A 16,487-nucleotide genomic window follows, 5' to 3' on the forward strand; every position below is an offset into this window, starting at 1 on the left:
GCTATATATATATATATATATATATATCACATATTTGATAATAGTTAGTGGATGCTAACTTTCACTTTCTTTGTGGTTACTCTGGTCTGATTACCAGCTGTCACTAATTTGCTTTTCATATTAATAATGCTATCATACCAACTAGTAAAAAAATAAAATCATTGAATAATAATAACAACATAATGTGACAACATTGGTCCACCTGTCATGGAAGTTGACAATCTTAATTTGTTTTCGCGGTCCGAATAAAATGAGGTGATGGGCCAGATTTGGCCCCCGGGCCTTGACTTGGACACACGTGGTCTAGATGTTTGTTCAGTGCTCAGATAAAATAAAAGTCGCAAATTTTGGTTCGGAAATTGAGGCAGTTTTTGTCCCGGTTTTGTCCTGTTCTTGGTTTTGACTTCTATCCACACGTGTACAAAACCCAGTCCAGACTTCATTTTTTTTCCTGATTTTTGTCCAGATCTTACGTCAAACCACACAAAAAACAGTCACAATTACTCATCCCATGCTGATCTGACTTGTTCCAACAACTTTACACCAAACCGGATCCCCAACAAACGGATTTCCATAGCTGCCAACTACTCCGGTTTTGCTGTAAAAACGACGGTTTTCATGATCCCATTCCGGGTTACGAGTTAAACATGAAACTTACAGTTTCCAATAAAAACAAAAAATCCAAAATCGTCAAAATAGTAAGTACTGTACTCAACTATAGCTATCAAGCTGCCGAGCTAGCTATCTATCAGCTATCTATTGGCTGTCTATCTAGCTATCCAGCTGGCTGGCTGTCTATCAGCTGTCTATAAGCTATCTAGCTGCCTAGATGGCTATCTATTAGCTATCATATAGCTATTAGCTATCTATTGGCCATCGAGCTGGCTGGATAGCTATCTATCTAGCTATCTATTAGTTAGCAAGCAGCTGGCTGGCTAGCTATCTAGCTGGCTGGCTGTCTGTTAGCTAGCTAGCTGGCTATCTATTGGCTATCTAGCTCGCTATGTTATAGCTATTAGCTATCTAGCTGGCTATCTATTAGCTAAATAGCTAGCTTTCTGTCTATTTGAGTTATTTCCGGGTTGAGTGAACGCTAGTGCGTGTGGCTGCCGCTGCTCACCCACAATGAAAAGCTCATCCTGTGACTGTAAAGTGACCTTGAAAGTTTTGAAAGGTGCTTAGAAATGAAATGATGATGATTATTATTATTATTATCAACGTTGATTCAAAACACGAGAGCAGGCAATCGGCAGTTTCTTTAATTATGATACGGTAGCACATTTATTATTTACACACATTTATTATTATTATACATAAAATAATGTATATTTTGTGTCGTTTTAAGGCTTAGAAAATTAGAAAGTAGAAAATTATGATTTATGGGGACCTGGGAACGGATTATTCTCCTTGTTATGGTTTCTTATGGGAAATAAATTTTTGGGATACACACTTTTCACCTTACACATTCTGTCTGGGAACCAATTAAGTTTGTAAGCCACGGTATCACTGTAATAATATTTTTCAAAACTCAACTTTACAGTCACAGGTTAATTTAGAATAAATAAGGGTGTGTGGGGAGGTCATAACATCTCTTCGCTGGAGAGCCTGCGCCAGGACTTCATTTCCCTACAAGGATGAAAGAAAAGATATCAATGTATCTTGTATTTTCATGACATATTTTTTGGGGGCGGTAGGGGGGGGTCAACTTACACATTACTGCTGGGCAGAATCTGTTCCCGTGTCCTCCTGGTGAGTGTAAACTTGCGGAAGAAAGAGCGGAACTTCAACTTGTGACTGGTGGACTTGCTGAGATGACAGAGGCCCCCCCATCCAAAGTTTGTATCTTATTGTGCTGAATTATGTGTTTTTTTTTGTTTATTTTTTTTTATTTTACTTTTTTAACTCATTCACTGCCATGCCCGAATTTATTCGGAAATTCGGAAAAGCATGACGTAGAGCGGCATTCCCGAGTTTGTTCAGGTTTTGTTTTTACTCGCTACCTAGCGAGCTAGCTATTTGCTATCTAGCTAGATACCCAGCTAGATATCTATTTGCTATCTATTAGCTGTCTAGCTGGCCATCGAGCTGGCTACATATTAGCTATCTAGCTATCTATTAGCTATCTAGCTGGTTAGCTATATATTAGCTAGCTTTCTATCTATTTGAGTTACTTCCGGGTTGAGCGAACACTGGCGCGTGTTGCTACCGCTGCTCACCCACAGAAAAACTCATCCTGTGACTGTAAAGTGACCTTGAGAGTTTGGAAAGGCGCTTAATCAATAAAATGTATTTATTTATTTTATTATTATTATATTATATATATATATATATATATATAATTATTATTATTATTATTATTATTATTGAATGTTTATGTAGTCCTAAAACTCAATATTCTGTAAATCCTGCAATTTGAGTCAAAATGACAAAAACCCTGGCACTGGAGTGGACATATTTTTGCTCATCGTCTGGCAGTGAATGAGTTAATGGCTGTCCGATAGCTACCATTGTGCTTCACTGGTTCCACCATCCTTGTCGTCATCGTCCGGATCGTTCTGTATCCGCTCCCAAAGGGCGTGGTCAACCCACAGCGCCTCCTGCAGGCTGAGGCCCCGCCGCAAGCAGGTGACGCGGCGGCACAGTGGGCAGCGCACGCTCAGCGACGGCCCGACCCCTCCCGGTGCCGAATGCGCCGCCATGGCCTCCAGGCAGGCCTGGCAGAAGGTGTGCTGGCAATGCAGCAGACGAGGGATGCGCTCCGCCCGGGAGAAGGCCAGGAGGCAAACGCCGCAGTCGCCCTCACCGCACAGAACCATGGTGGACCCCTGTCGGCTAAAAACGCCTGACTAAACATGGTGGGGTTTTTTTCAGGGTAAAAACGCCTTACTATACATGGTCGTTTTGTTTGGCCTAATAAACGCCTTACTATACATGGTCGTTTTTTCGTGCTAAAAACGCCTTACTATAAATGGTCGTTTTTTTTTCGGGCTAAAAACGCCTTACTATACATGGTCGTTTTTTTGGCCTAAGAAACGCCTTACTATATATGGTTGTTTTTTTTTCGTGCTAAAAACGCCTTACTATACATGGTCGTTTTTTCGTGCTAAAAACGCCTTACTATAAATGGTCATTTTTTTTTCGGGCTAAAAACGCCTTACTATCCATGGTCGTTTTTTTGGCCTAAAAAACGCCTTACTATACATGGTCGTTTTTTTGGCCTAAAAAACGCCTTACTATACATGGTCGTTTTTTTGGCCTAAAAAACGCCTTACTATAAATGGTCGTTTTTTTTCGGGCTAAAAACGCCTTACTATCCATGGTCGTTTTTTTGGCCTAAAAAACGCCTTACTATAAATGGTCGTTTTTTTTCGGGCTGAAAACGCCTAAAAACGCCTTACTATATATGGTTGTTTTTTTCGTGCTAAAAACGCCTTACTATACATGGTCGTTTTTTTGGCCTAAAAAACGCCTTACTGTAAATGGTCGTTTTTTTTCGGGCTAAAAACGCCTTACTATACATGGTCGTTTTTTTGGCCTAAAAAACGCCTTACTATACATGGTCGTTTTTTTGGCCTAAAAAACGCCTTACTATATATGGTCGTTTTTTTCAGGCTAAAAGCGCCTTACTATACATGGTCGTTTTTTTGACCTAAAAAACGCCTTACTATACATGGTCGTTTTTTTTTACCTAAAAACGCCTTACTATACATGGTCGTTTTTTTCGTGCTAAAAACGCCTTACTATACATGGTCATTTTTTTCGGGCTAAAAACGCCTTACTATACATGGTTGTTTTTTTGGCATAAATAAACGCCTTACTATATATGGTCGTTTTTTTCAGGCTAAAAGCGCCTTACTATACATGGTTGTTTTTTTTTCGGGCTAAAAAACGCCTTACTATACATGGTCGTTTTTTTTTGTGCTAAAAACGCCCTACTATACATGGTCGTTTTTTTTACCTAAAAAACGCCTTACTATACATGGTCGTTTTTTTCGTGCTAAAAACGCCTTACTATACATGGTCGTTTTTTTGGCCTAAAAAACGCCTTACTATATATGGTCGTTTTTTTCGTGCTAAAAACGCCTTACTATACATGGTCGTTTTTTTTCGTGCTAAAAACGCCTTACTATACATGGTCGTTTTTTTCGGGCTAAAAACACCTTACTATACATGGTCGTTTTTTTGGCCTAAAAAACGCCTTACTATATATGGTTGTTTTTTTCGTGCTAAAAACGCCTTACTATACATGGTCGTTTTTTTGGCCTAAAAAACACCTTACTGTAAATGGTCGTTTTTTTTTCGGGCTAAAAACGCCTTACTATACATGGTCGTTTTTTTGGCCTAAAAAACGCCTTACTATATATGGTCGTTTTTTTTCGTGCTAAAAACGCCTTACTATACATGGTCGTTTTTTTGGCCTAAAAAACGCCTTACTATATATGGTCGTTTTTTTCAGGCTAAAAGCGCCTTACTATACATGGTCGTTTTTTTGACCTAAAAAACGCCTTACTATACATGGTCGTTTTTTTCGTGCTAAAAACGCCTTACTATACATGGTCATTTTTTTCGGGCTAAAAACGCCTTACTATACATGGTTGTTTTTTTGGCATAAATAAACGCCTTACTATATATGGTCGTTTTTTTCAGGCTAAAAGCGCCTTACTATACATGGTTGGTTTTTTTTGGCCTAAAAAACGCCTTACTGTAAATGGTCGTTTTTTTTTCGGGCTAAAAACGCCTTACTATACATGGTCGTTTTTTTGGCCTAAAAAACGCCTTACTATATATGGTTGTTTTTTTCGGGCTAAAAACGCCTTACTATACATGGTAGTTTTTTTGGCCTAAAAAATGCCTTACTATATATGGTCGTTTTTTTCGTGCTAAAAACGGCTTACTATACATGGTCGTTTTTTTCGTGCTAAAAACGCCTTACTATACATGGTCGTTTTTTTCAGGCTAAAAACGCCTTACTATACATGGTAGTTTTTTTGGCCTAAAAAAACGCCTTACTATATATGGTCGTTTTTTTCGTGCTAAAAACGCCTTACTATACATGGTAGTTTTTTTGGCCTAAAAAACGCCTTACTGTAAATGGTCGTTTTTTTTCGGGCTAAAAAACGCCTTACTATACATGGTCGTTTTTTTTGTGCTAAAAACGCCTTACTATACATGGTCGTTTTTTTTCGGGCTAAAAACGCCTTACTATACATGGTCGTTTTTTTGACCTAAAAAACGCCTTACTATATATGGTTGTTTTTTTCGTGCTAAAAACGCCTTACTATACATGGTCGTTTTTTTGGCCTAAAAAACGCCTTACTATATATGGTCGTTTTTTTCGTGCTAAAAACACCTTACTATACATGGTAGTTTTTTTGGCCTAAAAAACGCCTTACTATATATGGTCGTTTTTTTCGTGCTAAAAACGCCTTACTATACATGGTCGTTTTTTTGGCCTAAAAAACGCCTTACTATAAATGGTCGTTTTTTTTCGGGCTAAAAACGCCTTACTATACATGGTCGTTTTTTTCGTGCTAAAAACGCCTTACTATACATGGTCGTTTTTTTCGGGCTAAAAACGCCTTACTATACATGGTAGTTTTTTTGGCCTAAAAAACGCCTTACTATATATGGTCGTTTTTTTCGTGCTAAAAACACCTTACTATACATGGTTGTTTTTTTTGGCTTAAAAAACGCCTTACTATAAATGGTCGTTTTTTTTCGGGCTAAAAACGCCTTACTATACATGGTCGTTTTTTTGACCTAAAAAACGCCTTACTATACATGGTCGTTTTTTTCATGCTAAAAACGCCTTACTATACATGGTCATTTTTTTCGGGCTAAAAACGCCTTACTATACATGGTTGTTTTTTTGGCCTAAAAAACGCCTTACTATATATGGTCGTTTTTTTCAGGCTAAAAGCGCCTTACTATACATGGTTGTTTTTTTTTCGGGCTTAAAAACGCCTTACTATAAATGGTCAGGTTTTTTTCGGGCTAAAAACGCCTTACTATACATGGTCGTTTTTTTGACCTAAAAAACGCCTTACTATACATGGTCGTTTTTTTCGTGCTAAAAACACCTTACTATACATGGTTGTTTTTTTTGGCTTAAAAAACGCCTTACTATACATGGTCGTTTTTTTCGGGCTAAAAACGGCTTACTATACATGGTCGTTTTTTTCGGGCTAAAAACGCCTTACTATACATGGTAGTTTTTTTGGCCTAAAAAACGCCTTACTATATATGGTCGTTTTTTTCGTGCTAAAAACACCTTACTATACATGGTCGCTTTTTTTGGCTTAAAAAACGCCTTACTATAAATGGTCGTTTTTTTTTCGGGCTAAAAACGCCTTACTATACATGGAGTTTTTTTGGCTTAAAAAACGCCTTACTATAAATGGTCGTTTTTTTTCGGGCTAAAAACGCCTTACTATACATGGTCGTTTTTTTGACCTAAAAAACGCCTTACTATACATGGTCGTTTTTTTTGTGCTAAAAACGCCTTACTATACATGGTCATTTTTTTTCGGGCTAAAAACGCCTTACTATACATGGTCGTTTTTTTGGCCTATAAAACGCCTTACTATACATGGTCGTTTTTTTCGGGCTAAAAACGCCTTACTATATATGGTCGTTTTTTTCGTGCTAAAAACGCCTTACTATACATGGTCGTTTTTTTGGCCTAAAAAACGCCTTACTGCAAATGGTCTTTTTTTTTTCGGGCTAAAAACGCCTTACTATACATGGTCGTTTTTTTGGCCTAAAAAACGCCTTACTATATATGGTCGTTTTTTTCGTGCTAAAAACGCCTTACTATACATGGTCGTTTTTTTCGGGCTAAAAACGCCTTACTATACATGGTAGTTTTTTTGGCCTAAAAAACGCCTTACTATATATGGTCATTTTTTTCGTGCTAAAAACACCTTACTATACATGGTTGTTTTTTTTGGCTTAAAAAACGCCTTACTATAAATGGTCGTTTTTTTTCGGGCTAAAAACGCCTTACTATACATGGTCGTTTTTTTGACCTAAAAAACGCCTTACTATACATGGTCGTTTTTTTCGTGCTAAAAACGCCTTACTATACATGGTCATTTTTTTTTTTCGCGCTAAAAACGCCTTAGTATACATGGTCGTTTTTTTGGCCTAAAAAAAGCCTTACTATACATGGTCGTTTTTTTGGCCTAAAAAACGCCTTACTATATATGGTCGTTTTTTTTGTGCTAAAAACGTCTTACTATACATGGTCGTTTTTTTCGGGCTAAAAACGCCTTACTATACATGGTAGTTTTTTTGGCCTAAAAAACGCCTTACTATATATGGTCGTTTTTTTCGTGCTAAAAACACCTTACTATACATGGTTGTTTTTTTTGGCTTAAAAAACGCCTTACTATAAATGGTCGTTTTTTTTCGGGCTAAAAACGCCTTACTATACATGGTCGTTTTTTTGACCTAAAAAACGCCTTACTATACATGGTCGTTTTTTTCGTGCTAAAAACGCCTTACTATACATGGTCATTTTTTTCAGGCTAAAAGCGCCTTACTATACATGGTTGTTTTTTTTTTCGGGCTTAAAAACGCCTTACTATAAATGGTCAGGTTTTTTTCGGGCTAAAAACGCCTTACTATACATGGTCGTTTTTTTGACCTAAAAAACGCCTTACTATACATGGTCGTTTTTTTCGTGCTAAAAACACCTTACTATAAATGGTTGTTTTTTTTGGCTTAAAAAACGCCTTACTATACATGGTCGTTTTTTTCGGGCTAAAAACGCCTTACTATACATGGTAGTTTTTTTGGCCTAAAAAACGCCTTACTATATATGGTCGTTTTTTTCGTGCTAAAAACGCCTTACTATACATGGTCGTTTTTTTGGCCTAAAAACGCCTTACTATATATGGTCGTTTTTTTCGTGCTAAAAACGCCTTACTATACATGGTCGTTTTTTTCGGGCTAAAAACGCCTTACTATACATGGTAGTTTTTTTGGCCTAAAAAACGCCTTACTATATATGGTCGTTTTTTTCATGCTAAAAACACCTTACTATACATGGTCGCTTTTTTTGGCTTAAAAAACGCCTTACTATAAATGGTCGTTTTTTTTTCGGGCTAAAAACGCCTTACTATACATGGAGTTTTTTTGGCTTAAAAAACGCCTTACTATAAATGGTCGTTTTTTTTCGGGCTAAAAACGCCTTACTATACATGGTCGTTTTTTTGACCTAAAAAACGCCTTACTATACATGGTCGTTTTTTTTTTGTGCTAAAAACGCCTTACTATACATGGTCATTTTTTTTCGGGCTAAAAACGCCTTACTATACATGGTCGTTTTTTTGGCCTATAAAACGCCTTACTATACATGGTCGTTTTTTTCGGGCTAAAAACGCCTTACTATATATGGTCGTTTTTTTCGTGCTAAAAACGCCTTACTATACATGGTCGTTTTTTTGGCCTAAAAAACGCCTTACTGCAAATGGTCTTTTTTTTTCGGGCTAAAAACGCCTTACTATACATGGTCGTTTTTTTGGCCTAAAAAACGCCTTACTATATATGGTCGTTTTTTTCGTGCTAAAAACGCCTTACTATACATGGTCGTTTTTTTCGGGCTAAAAACGCCTTACTATACATGGTAGTTTTTTTGGCCTAAAAAACGCCTTACTATATATGGTCGTTTTTTTCGTGCTAAAAACACCTTACTATACATGGTTGTTTTTTTTGGCTTAAAAAACGCCTTACTATAAATGGTCGTTTTTTTTCGGGCTAAAAACGCCTTACTATACATGGTCGTTTTTTTGACCTAAAAAACGCCTTACTATACATGGTCGTTTTTTTCGTGCTAAAAACGCCTTACTATACATGGTCATTTTTTTCGGGCTAAAAACGCCTTACTATACATGGTTGTTTTTTTGGCCTAAAAAACGCCTTACTATATATGGTCGTTTTTTTCAGGCTAAAAGCGCCTTACTATACATGGTTGTTTTTTTTTTTTCGGGCTTAAAAACGCCTTACTATAAATGGTCAGGTTTTTTTCGGGCTAAAAACGCCTTACTATACATGGTCGTTTTTTTGGCCTAAAAAACGCCTTACTATATATGGTCGTTTTTTTCGTGCTAAAAACACCTTACTATACATGGTTGTTTTTTTTGGCTTAAAAAACGCCTTACTATAAATGGTCGTTTTTTTTCGGGCTAAAAACGCCTTACTATACATGGTCGTTTTTTTGACCTAAAAAACGCCTTACTATACATGGTCGTTTTTTTCGTGCTAAAAACGCCTTACTATACATGGTCATTTTTTTCGGGCTAAAAACGCCTTACTATAAATGGTCAGGTTTTTTTCGGGCTAAAAACGCCTTACTATACATGGTCGTTTTTTTCGGGCTAAAAATGCCTTAATATATACATGGTCGTTTTTTTTGGGCAAAAAATGCCTTACTATACATGGTCGTTTTTCTGGCCTAAAAAACGCTATACTATATATGGTCGTTTTTTTCGGGCTAAAAACGCCTTACTATACATGGTCGGTTTTTTTTCGGGCTAAAAACGCCTTAGTATACATGGTCGTTTTTTTGGCCTAAAAAAGGCCTTACTATATATGGTTGTTTTTTTTCGTGCTAAAAACGCCTAACTATACATGGTCGTTTTTTTGGCCTAAAAAACGCCTTACTATATATGGTCGTTTTTTTCGTGCTAAAAACGCCTTACTATAAATGGTCTTTTTTTTTTTCGTGCTAAAAACGCCTTAGTATACATGGTCGTTTTTTTGGCCTAAAAAAGGCCTTACTATACATGGTCGTTTTTTTGGCCTAAAAAACGCCTTACTATATATGGTCGTTTTTTTTGTGCTAAAAACGCCTTACTATACATGGTCGTTTTTTTCGGGCTAAAAACGCCTTACTATACATGGTAGTTTTTTTGGCCTAAAAAACGCCTTACTATATATGGTCGTTTTTTTCGTGCTAAAAACACCTTACTATACATGGTTGTTTTTTTTGGCTTAAAAAACGCCTTACTATAAATGGTCGTTTTTTTTCGGGCTAAAAACGCCTTACTATACATGGTCGTTTTTTTGACGTAAAAAACGCCTGACTATACATGGTCGTTTTTTTCGTGCTAAAAGCGCCTTACTATACATGGTTGTTTTTTTTTTTTCGGGCTTAAAAACGCCTTACTATAAATGGTCAGGTTTTTTTCGGGCTAAAAACGCCTTACTATACATGGTCGTTTTTTTGGCCTAAAAAACGCCTTACTATAAATGGTCGTTTTTTTTCGGGCTAAAAACGCCTTACTATACATGGTCGTTTTTTTGACCTAAAAAACGCCTTACTATACATGGTCGTTTTTTTCGTGCTAAAAACGCCTTACTATACATGGTCATTTTTTTTCGGGCTAAAAACGCCTTACTATAAATGGTCAGGTTTTTTTCGGGCTAAAAACGCCTTACTATACATGGTCGTTTTTTTCGGGCTAAAAATGCCTTAATATATACATGGTCGGTTTTTTTGGGCAAAAAATGCCTTACTATACATGGTCGTTTTTTTGGCCTAAAAAACGCCATACTATATATGGTCGTTTTTTTTCGGGCTAAAAACGCCTTACTATACATGGTCGGTTTTTTTTCGGGCTAAAAACGCCTTAGTATACATGGTCGTTTTTTTGGCCTAAAAAAGGCCTTACTATATATGGTTGTTTTTTTTCGTGCTAAAAACGCCTTACTATACATGGTCGTTTTTTTGGCCTAAAAAACGCCTTACTATATATGGTCGTTTTTTCGTGCTAAAAACGCCTTACTATAAATGGTCTTTTTTTTTTTCGTGCTAAAAACGCCTTAGTATACATGGTCGTTTTTTTGGCCTAAAAAAGGCCTTACTATACATGGTCGTTTTTTTGGCCTAAAAAACGCCTTACTATATATGGTCGTTTTTTTTTGTGCTAAAAACGCCTTACTATACATGGTCGTTTTTTTCGGGCTAAAAACGCCTTACTATACATGGTAGTTTTTTTGGCCTAAAAAACGCCTTACTATATATGGTCGTTTTTTTCGGGCTAAAAACGCCTTAGTATACATGGTCGTTTTTTTGGCCTAAAAAAGGCCTTACTATATATGGTTGTTTTTTTTCGTGCTAAAAACGCCTTACTATACATGGTCGTTTTTTTGGCCTAAAAAACGCCTTACTATATATGGTCGTTTTTTCGTGCTAAAAACGCCTTACTATAAATGGTCTTTTTTTTTTTCGTGCTAAAAACGCCTTAGTATACATGGTCGTTTTTTTGGCCTAAAAAAGGCCTTACTATACATGGTCGTTTTTTTGGCCTAAAAAACGCCTTACTATATATGGTCGTTTTTTTTGTGCTAAAAACGCCTTACTATACATGGTCGTTTTTTTCGGGCTAAAAACGCCTTACTATACATGGTAGTTTTTTTGGCCTAAAAAACGCCTTACTATATATGGTCGTTTTTTTCGGGCTAAAAACGCCTTACTATACATGGTCGTTTTTTTGACCTAAAAAACGCCTTACTATACATGGTCGTTTTTTTCGTGCTAAAAACGCCTTACTATACATGGTCATTTTTTTCGGGCTAAAAACGCCTTACTATACATGGTTGTTTTTTTGGCCTAAAAAACGGCTTACTATATATGGTCGTTTTTTTCAGGCTAAAAGCGCCTTACTATACATGGTTGTTTTTTTTTTTCGGGCTTAAAAACGCCTTACTATAAATGGTCGTTTTTTTTCGGGCTAAAAACGCCTTACTATACATGGTCGTTTTTTTGACCTAAAAAACGCCTTACTATACATGGTTGTTTTTTTCGTGCTAAAAACGCCTTACTATACATGGTCATTTTTTTCGGGCTAAAAACGCCTTACTATAAATGGTCAGGTTTTTTTCGGGCTAAAAACGCCTTACTATACATGGTCGTTTTTTTCGGGCTAAAAATGCCTTAATATATACATGGTCGTTTTTTTTGGGCAAAAAATGCCTTACTATACATGGTCGTTTTTTTGGCCTAAAAAACGCCATACTATATATGGTCGTTTTTTTCGGGCTAAAAACGGCTTACTATACATGGTCGGTTTTTTTTCGGGCTAAAAACGCCTTAGTATACATGGTCGTTTTTTTGGCCTAAAAAAGGCCTTACTATATATGGTTGTTTTTTTTCGTGCTAAAAACGCCTTACTATACATGGTCGTTTTTTTTTCGGGCTAAAAACGCCTTAGTATACATGGTCGTTTTTTTGGCCTAAAAAAGGCCTTACTATATATGGTTGTTTTTTTTCGTGCTAAAAACGCCTTACTATACATGGTCGTTTTTTTGGCCTAAAAAACGCCTTACTATATATGGTCGTTTTTTCGTGCTAAAAACGCCTTACTATAAATGGTCATTTTTTTTTTCGTGCTAAAAACGCCTTAGTATACATGGTCGTTTTTTTGGCCTAAAAAAGGCCTTACTATACATGGTCGTTTTTTTGGCCTAAAAAACGCCTTACTATATATGGTCGTTTTTTTTGTGCTAAAAACGCCTTACTATACATGGTCGTTTTTTTCGGGCTAAAAACGCCTTACTATACATGGTAGTTTTTTTGGCCTAAAAAACGCCTTACTATATATGGTCGTTTTTTTCGTGCTAAAAACACCTTACTATACATGGTTGTTTTTTTTGGCTTAAAAAACGCCTTACTATAAATGGTCGTTTTTTTTCGGGCTAAAAACGCCTTACTATACATGGTCGTTTTTTTGACCTAAAAAACGCCTTACTATACATGGTCGTTTTTTTCGTGCTAAAAACGCCTTACTATACATGGTCATTTTTTTCGGGCTAAAAACGCCTTACTATACATGGTTGTTTTTTTGGCCTAAAAAACGCCTTACTATATATGGTCGTTTTTTTCAGGCTAAAAGCGCCTTACTATACATGGTTGTTTTTTTTTTCGGGCTTAAAAATGCCTTACTATACATGGTCGGTTTTTTTTCGGGCTAAAAACACCTTACTATACATGGTCGTTTTTTTGGCCTAAAAAAGGCCTTACTATATATGGTTGTTTTTTTTCGGGCTAAAAACGCCTTACTATACATGGTCGTTTTTTTGGCCTAAAAAACGCCTTACTATATATGGTCGTTTTTTCGTGCTAAAAACGCCTTACTATAAATGGTCTTTTTTTTTTCGTGCTAAAAACGCCTTAGTATACATGGTCGTTTTTTTGGCCTAAAAAAGGCCTTACTATACATGGTCGTTTTTTTCAGGCTAAAAACGCCTTACTAGATGGTCGTTTTTTTTCCGGCCAAAAATGTCTAACTAAACATGGTAGTTTTTTTTCGGGGTAAAAAGCCTTACTATATAGATGGTTAACAACAACAAAACCCATACTTACAGCAAAGTAGTAGGACTCAAATATGAAGCGGAAGAGTGACTTGCTTGCTGCTGAGGGAGGTTTTGCTTTATGAATGAACGCGGCGCAGCTTGTTCCTTGGCTATTGTTGGGATTGTGGGGGCGGTTCCCAGCTGAAACGTCAGCAGAGAGCAGCTGTGGAAGGAGGCGGCCCGTCGGAGGAGGCAGTCTGTCCTTTGTCAAGGGCAGCCTGATGCCAGACAACGGCGGCTCAAAACGTCGGGAAGCTGAAATGGGCCAAGTGGATTCGATGGTGGAAAAACTGATGTGCAAAGTGTGAAGAGTGGGCTCGTCCGGGATTTGAACCCGGGACCTCTCGCACCCAAAGCGAGAATCATACCCCTAGACCAACGAGCCACTTATTGCCACGAAAATTAGTGACACCTAAATTGCTTCGAACGCGATGTAATGTCAGACTGGGTGGAGCCCAGGTCTTCAAGTAAACACGGTGAAGCAGCATTTAGCTGTGATGCACCGCCCAAATGGAATAAGGTAGCAAGAGTGGTGAGTGAAAACGCTATGAAACTTAGAGTCGATTGCAGGTGTCTTTGGGGAGTGGGCGGGGGACACTCTGAACCGGTTGCCAGCCAATTGCAGGACACACAACGACAAGTGTGTCACCTCCTTTGCTAAGGAAGAAGCTAAAATTGGGCTCGTCCGGGATTTGAACCCGGGACCTCTCGCACCCAAAGCGAGAATCATACCCCTAGACCAACGAGCCACCTGTCACGATGTCAATTATTTACACCTAAATTGTTTCAACCGCGATTTAACGTCAGACAGGGTGGAGCTCATGTCTTCAAGTAAACATGGTGAAGCAGCATTACGCTGTGATGCTGCGTCCCAGTGGAATAAAGTAGCAAGAGTGGCAAGTGAAAACACTACAAACTTAGGGACGATCGCAGGTGCCTTTGGGCAGTGGGCGGGGGACACTCTGAAACGGTTGCCAGACAATCCCAGGACGCACAACGACAAGTGTATCACCTTCTTAGCGAGGGAAGAAACTAAAACTGGGCTCGTCCGGGATTTGAACCCGGGACCTCTCGCACCCAAAGCGAGAATCATACCCCTAGACCAACGAGCCACTGGTCAGAAATGCAATAAATTACACCCTAAATTGTTTCAACTGTGATGTGTAGGCAAGGAGTGTTTTTGGTTTTGTGGTTTTTTTGTGGGTTCAGAACAAAGCGAAGACAAAGGCATCCGAAGACGTGTGTTTTCATAGTTGAGTCGTCTCAACTCCGAAGAAATGCACATTTCTGGTCTCAAAAGAGCTCGTCGCGGTGGAGAAGTCATCCCACGAAAGTCAATGCTTCTAAAACCAAAACCGGGCTCGTCCGGGATTTGAACCCGGGACCTCTCGCACCCAAAGCGAGAATCATACCCCTAGACCAACGAGCCACTTATTTTCTATGAAATTTATCGCCATTCTATAACAAACTGTGACGTGTCAACAGAAAGGATTTGATTTTGCTTCGGGCAGACCGCAAGGCAGTCGATACTCGGGTCCTGATGACAGTGAATGAAATGCTAATTGAGCAAAAACTGAGTATGTCCTTGAGGACTACAGATTCAGCCCAGGTCTCAAAGCACACATGCAGCGTTTAGGTGTTCGCTGCGCATGAAAATAGTACATTGACAACAAAATGGAAGGAAGTCCCAAGAACCAAACCTCTGCTGGTTATGGACAATTTACTTGACTCTATGTTTATTTTTTTTTTAATTACAAGTTGCTAGTCATAAATTAGTTTTACATATATTTTCTAAACCGCTTATCCTCACAATGGTCAAAAATGGCATGTTTGAGCCTATCCCAGGTGGCTTTTCGGTTTACGAACGTTAAATGTACGAAAATTTTACCTTGGAATACGAACTTTTTTTCGTACACGGAGCTGCCTCAATGAGTGATGTGTCATTCGCGAACGAGCGCGTTCTTCTAACAACAAAATGGCAGCCGACTGTTTTTGTCCTCTATTCCCCGCCCCCCAGTCTTCGGTTAAAGCCACGTGATTGGTCAAGAACGCAGCAATGAGGGGAGGTGATTTAAGCATTAAAGAGACAGGAAGACGACAGTGAGAGTTTCAACTTTGATAGTTCAAAGGCAGAGTGTATACTGCAAGGTTAAAATATCCCGTCAATCAGGCTCCACAATTAACCCGCACAAGCCATCTGTACACTTGATGCAAAAAGCTATCAACCCAGCTAAACAAAACATAATTGATGAGGAATCGATGAAAAGGTTTCTTCAGCCGTCATCTGTACTTTTTTTGATGAGGAACTAGATAAGATTATCGCAGAGAAAGCACCAACAAGGGATCATTCCTCCAGATGGTGAAAGAAGAAGGCTACGTTCCTCATCAAGTGTTTAATGCTGATGAAACCGGCCACTCCGTTCCATCAAGCCATCAACGACCATCACAAAGGTAAATAAAACGACTTTAATATACAGTACAGTTTATTTATTTAATTATAATACCATAGCACATTGATTATACATAAAATAAGGTATATTTTGTGTAGTTTTAAGGCTTAGAAAAGTAGAAAGTAGAAAATTATGTTTTATGGGGACCTGGGAACGGATTATTCTAATTTGAATGGTTTCCTATGGGAAATTATTTTTTGGAATACACACCTTTCGCCTTACACACTCTGTCTGGTAACCAATTAAGTTCGTAAGCCAAGGTATCACTGTAAACTGTTGACGTTAATATATGCCTTTCAGCTAAGAACCATCACAAAATGTAGTTAACCACAACATCCAGTAACAAAAGGCGAATCAATCGGTTTACACGAATTGTATTCCATGGCAATCTACTTGGCAAAATTCTGGGCTCGTCCGGGATTTGAACCCGGGACCTCTCGCACCCGAAGCGAGAATCATACCCCTAGACCAACGAGCCACGTGTCAAACGTGAACGCAAACGTGTCATATATAATTAGTAAAATCCACAAACCAGATTGATTTATAACCGAACATGTATATAATATCATTTCTAAATCTTAGAGCGAAATGCCCTTTTTTGGAAAAGACGCTAAAAACTACACAAGCTTCGCTTTTAGCTTAGCTGTCGGCCATACGTGCGTCGTTTCCTCCAAAGCT

The 16,487-nt window shown here is 38.0% G+C and overlaps 1 protein-coding gene and 5 non-coding genes across 7 annotated transcripts; all 6 read right to left on the reverse strand.

Moving 5' to 3' along the window:
- Positions 1 to 80: 80 nt before the first annotated feature.
- Positions 81 to 13,436, reverse strand: LOC148895197 (uncharacterized). 2 transcript variants are annotated; one of them, XM_089001237.1, is made up of 4 exons: positions 13,370 to 13,436; positions 2,506 to 2,832; positions 1,711 to 1,806; positions 81 to 1,626 (listed from the first exon to the last, which is right to left on the reverse strand). In XM_089001237.1, exons 2-4 carry the CDS (start codon positions 2,814 to 2,816, stop codon positions 1,581 to 1,583), a joined length of 453 nt encoding a protein of 150 aa, XP_088857363.1. In that variant the 5' UTR covers positions 2,817 to 2,832; positions 13,370 to 13,436; the 3' UTR covers positions 81 to 1,580. The 2 variants fall into 2 exon arrangements, with proteins under 2 accessions (XP_088857363.1, XP_088857365.1); XM_089001239.1 differs by having other exon boundaries at positions 2,506 to 2,825; positions 13,370 to 13,409.
- Positions 13,437 to 13,672: 236 nt separating this feature from the next.
- trnap-ugg (transfer RNA proline (anticodon UGG)) lies at positions 13,673 to 13,744 on the reverse strand. Its single transcript has one exon. It is a non-coding gene; the product is annotated as a tRNA-Pro (tRNA).
- Positions 13,745 to 14,036: 292 nt separating this feature from the next.
- trnap-ugg (transfer RNA proline (anticodon UGG)) lies at positions 14,037 to 14,108 on the reverse strand. Its single transcript has one exon. It is a non-coding gene; the product is annotated as a tRNA-Pro (tRNA).
- Positions 14,109 to 14,399: 291 nt separating this feature from the next.
- Positions 14,400 to 14,471, reverse strand: trnap-ugg (transfer RNA proline (anticodon UGG)). The gene has a single exon. It is a non-coding gene; the product is annotated as a tRNA-Pro (tRNA).
- Positions 14,472 to 14,716: 245 nt separating this feature from the next.
- Positions 14,717 to 14,788, reverse strand: trnap-ugg (transfer RNA proline (anticodon UGG)). Its single transcript has one exon. It is a non-coding gene; the product is annotated as a tRNA-Pro (tRNA).
- Positions 14,789 to 16,215: 1,427 nt separating this feature from the next.
- On the reverse strand, positions 16,216 to 16,287 carry trnap-cgg (transfer RNA proline (anticodon CGG)). Its single transcript has one exon. It is a non-coding gene; the product is annotated as a tRNA-Pro (tRNA).
- Between the last annotated feature and the right edge of the window lie 200 nt (positions 16,288 to 16,487).

Source organism: Hippocampus bargibanti, linkage group LG07, assembly GCF_051943395.1.
Source record: "Hippocampus bargibanti isolate YZ-2025 linkage group LG07, ASM5194339v1, whole genome shotgun sequence".
Taxonomy (NCBI): domain Eukaryota; kingdom Metazoa; phylum Chordata; class Actinopteri; order Syngnathiformes; family Syngnathidae; genus Hippocampus; species Hippocampus bargibanti.

What these genes read in the sequence shown, in the direction of transcription:
- LOC148895197 (XM_089001237.1), bottom strand. Translation starts at nt 2,816, where the DNA reads ATGGTTCTGTGCGGTGAGGGCGACTGCGGCGTTTGCCTCCTGGCCTTC. An exon ending in GGAACCAGTGAAGCACAATG is followed by an intron (nt 1,807 to 2,505) that starts GTAGCTATCGGA and finishes CTGTCATCTCAG; the next exon opens with CAAGTCCACCAGTCACAAGT. An exon ending in ATTCTGCCCAGCAGTAATGT is followed by an intron (nt 1,627 to 1,710) that starts GTAAGTTGACCC and finishes TCATCCTTGTAG; the next exon opens with GGAAATGAAGTCCTGGCGCA.